This window comes from Pundamilia nyererei, unplaced genomic scaffold (assembly GCF_000239375.1).
Source record: "Pundamilia nyererei isolate P.nyererei 1_Seehausen unplaced genomic scaffold, PunNye1.0 scaffold00216, whole genome shotgun sequence".
Taxonomy (NCBI): Eukaryota; Metazoa; Chordata; class Actinopteri; order Cichliformes; family Cichlidae; genus Pundamilia; species Pundamilia nyererei.
Genome location: NW_005187617.1, coordinates 487,233 through 490,045, shown reverse-complemented (window position 1 = coordinate 490,045; position 2,813 = coordinate 487,233). Strand labels below are relative to the sequence as shown.

Below are 2,813 nucleotides of genomic sequence, written 5' to 3'. Positions count from 1 at the left end.
TCTTGTTTGATGGCAGATACTCCCTTCACCCTGGACAAAAAGGCTAAAATGACCAAAGAAAAAGTGGAAAACAGCTGAACATGAGAGGTTTAGGACAAAGTTTGTGTTTTTTCCATTGTTTAAGCACTGCTTCCAGCCAAGAGTGATGCCATACATGCCCCATAGCTGCAGAAAAGGCTAACATTGTTATCTTTTTACAAAAAAACAGCTGAACATGAGAGGTTTTTGGACAAAGCACCGGCACCGTTTCAAAAGTACCGGTTTGGGATAAAACCTAAACGATACCCATCCCTAATCCCGACCGGCTCCAGTCTGCGAAAGTATCCTTGGGCAAGATGCTAAACCCAGAGTTGCATACATCAGACTGTGAATGTGTTTGAATGTTAGATAGAAAGCACCTTGAATGCTCAAGAAGAGTATAAAAGTGCTATAAGAAAAGCAGTGCATTGGCCATTTACAAAGACAGACAGGATCATCACTCAGGTCTGTGAGGCTGTGGTGCTTAGGGAGAGCATTGTGCTTTGGCCATAATAATGGGATCCTCCTAAGATCTGTGTCTCTCAGATGCTGTGGTCTGATTATGATACTATCCATGGTTCAAGTTGTTTTTTTGAGTTAATAACTGCTACATTTTGACTTAAGGAGAAGCAAATGGACCGATGGATGTTTGGAGCTTTTGACTTGGTTAAAACTGCTGCTGTATGAAACAATGATCACTGTCGAAGTGTTGTTTTACTTTGATTCATGTCCATATTTGGTGTAACTGCTGGGGTGCTTACTCCTATCATTCACAAAGACAAGAAAAAAACAACACCCATCCATTTCTTCAACTTCTTCTCCGAAACTGGGTGAGGGGTGGGTTACACCAGCGCTAACACACAGAAAAGACAATTCACATTCACGCCTACGACCAGTTTAGAAAAACCAGTTAAACCGACATGGAATGAAGAACACCCAGGACACCAATCCAGGACCTTCTTGCTGTGTCTACACACTGCGCGTCATCATAATGGCGATACGAAGGCGTGAATTTCTGTTACGCAGTAAAGATCTGCAGCTGTGCTCTGTCATCGCCGTTCTACATGATTAGCCAACCGTTTCTGTTCTGTTTTTAAACCAAATTCAAAGTATTAAGTTGCTGCATTTCCTGCAATCGCATATATTTCCTGATGGCATCAACATAAAGATGAGTCAAAAAGATGAAAAATGTAACACCGTAAATGGTTCATGATCAGAGAAGCCACTGTCGTCTTCCTCCCCGGAGTGATGACACATTCACAGCTCAAAACCACAAGTTACTCAACCAAAAAAAGCTGAATCACTCTCAGCGAAGCAGGTTATGTGTTAGCCGGCTGTAGCTGCAGGCTAACTGTATTTAAACCATATTTAAAGTAGTTCAGTTACAGAAAACAGAGATGCTGCATTTAGAGTTTAGTTTGATGCTCACACAAAGAAAAGTCAGCAGAGATAAAGATATATTTTTATTGAGTTCTCTAAAGCTGGATGAAAATCTTTATTTCTTAATGCTGTGCTTTAAATCACACTTGGTCTGCTCCTGATCCAAACAATTACTTGGACTCACCAATATAGCATAATGGTGATGTTGAGTCCAGTCCCATGCCCTAAAAACATGACTTCATACTATTTTACTCTAATCTGCTGATATAGATCTAATATAACCATGAGTATAGACGTCTCTGCTTATTTGTGATGAATAAGCAAAAACAGTGATTAAATGTACTGACATTGGACAGAAAATTAGACATTTATAGATGTGTCTGCTTTTATATTCTGTGTCTGCACTCGAGGGGGAAAAGGTGATATCAGATACAATATCTGATATTTATTGGATAAACGTGCTGCATTACCTTCCCCTCCTTTGTTTATGCTTATTTGGGATGACTTGTAGGGTCTTACCAGAGGCATCATGGCCGAGGCGCTGGGTGAAACCTGTCCTCTGAAGTGGTTGTGAAGCTCCACCAGCATCTCCTCCTGCTCCTCGTTCAGAAAGCTCCAGGCTCCAGGAACCACCAAAGCCCCCAGCAGCAGCCATACCCAGAGAGGAGCTCTCCTCAGTGGGCTGCAGCGGCCGCTGGAACCTGTCCTCTCTCTGGAGCTGCATGAAGCTCCATCCTGGGTGGTCCATGGGGTCATGGTCCGTCTCTGGGTACTGACCCCCTGGAGCGCTGAGAGTCCCCGCAGGTGCATGAGGAGAAATAGAGTCCTGGGGAATATTCTCAAGTGGTCCAGAGTCCAGCGAAGAGTCTGCGTGTCAGACAGATCAACAACTGAGTGTGTACAAAAGGCCGCTTGTCTTAGTGTGAGTCTGTGTGCCTGTTTAAAAGTGTGTGCGTTCCCTCCTCAGTGCCTCTCACTCTCAGCTCTGCTGATCTTTGTGTTGCTGACCCAGCTTTAAGAGAAATAGGATCCTCCCCTACTCACACTCACACAGACTTCCCTGTCTCTGTGAGTACTCTCAGCATCCTCGAAACCCAAACCCACTAAAATGAAGTATCCCAAAAACTATTTTACAGAGTGAAGAACAGCCGAATTACCCTCACTTACACACACACACACACACACACACACACACACACACACACACACACACACACACCCTGCAGAGTTCACATTTCACACACTGCACCGACTGGTACGCACAAAATAACTCCACCCTCCACCCTCCACCCGTGCTCACTTTCCATTTTCTCCATGTCAGCGTGACTGTCTGATCCTCAGTTTTCTGTTTCTTCCTCTCATCAGTTTTTTCTCCTTTTCATGTTTTTTAAATGAACTTATTCTGCCTTTATTTG

At 43.6% G+C, this 2,813-nt stretch overlaps 1 protein-coding gene across 1 annotated transcript in view; it reads right to left on the bottom strand.

Moving 5' to 3' along the window:
• LOC102213613 (peptidase inhibitor 16-like) overlaps window positions 1-2,522 on the bottom strand; it is a 19,483-nt gene extending 16,961 nt beyond the window's left edge. Inside the window, exon 1 of the mRNA XM_005748201.1 lies at window positions 1,918-2,522. Within this exon, the coding sequence (XP_005748258.1) occupies window positions 1,918-2,208 (291 nt within the window). The 5' untranslated portion in view covers window positions 2,209-2,522. The remainder of the gene's footprint in view (window positions 1-1,917) is intronic.
• Between the last annotated feature and the right edge of the window lie 291 nt (window positions 2,523-2,813).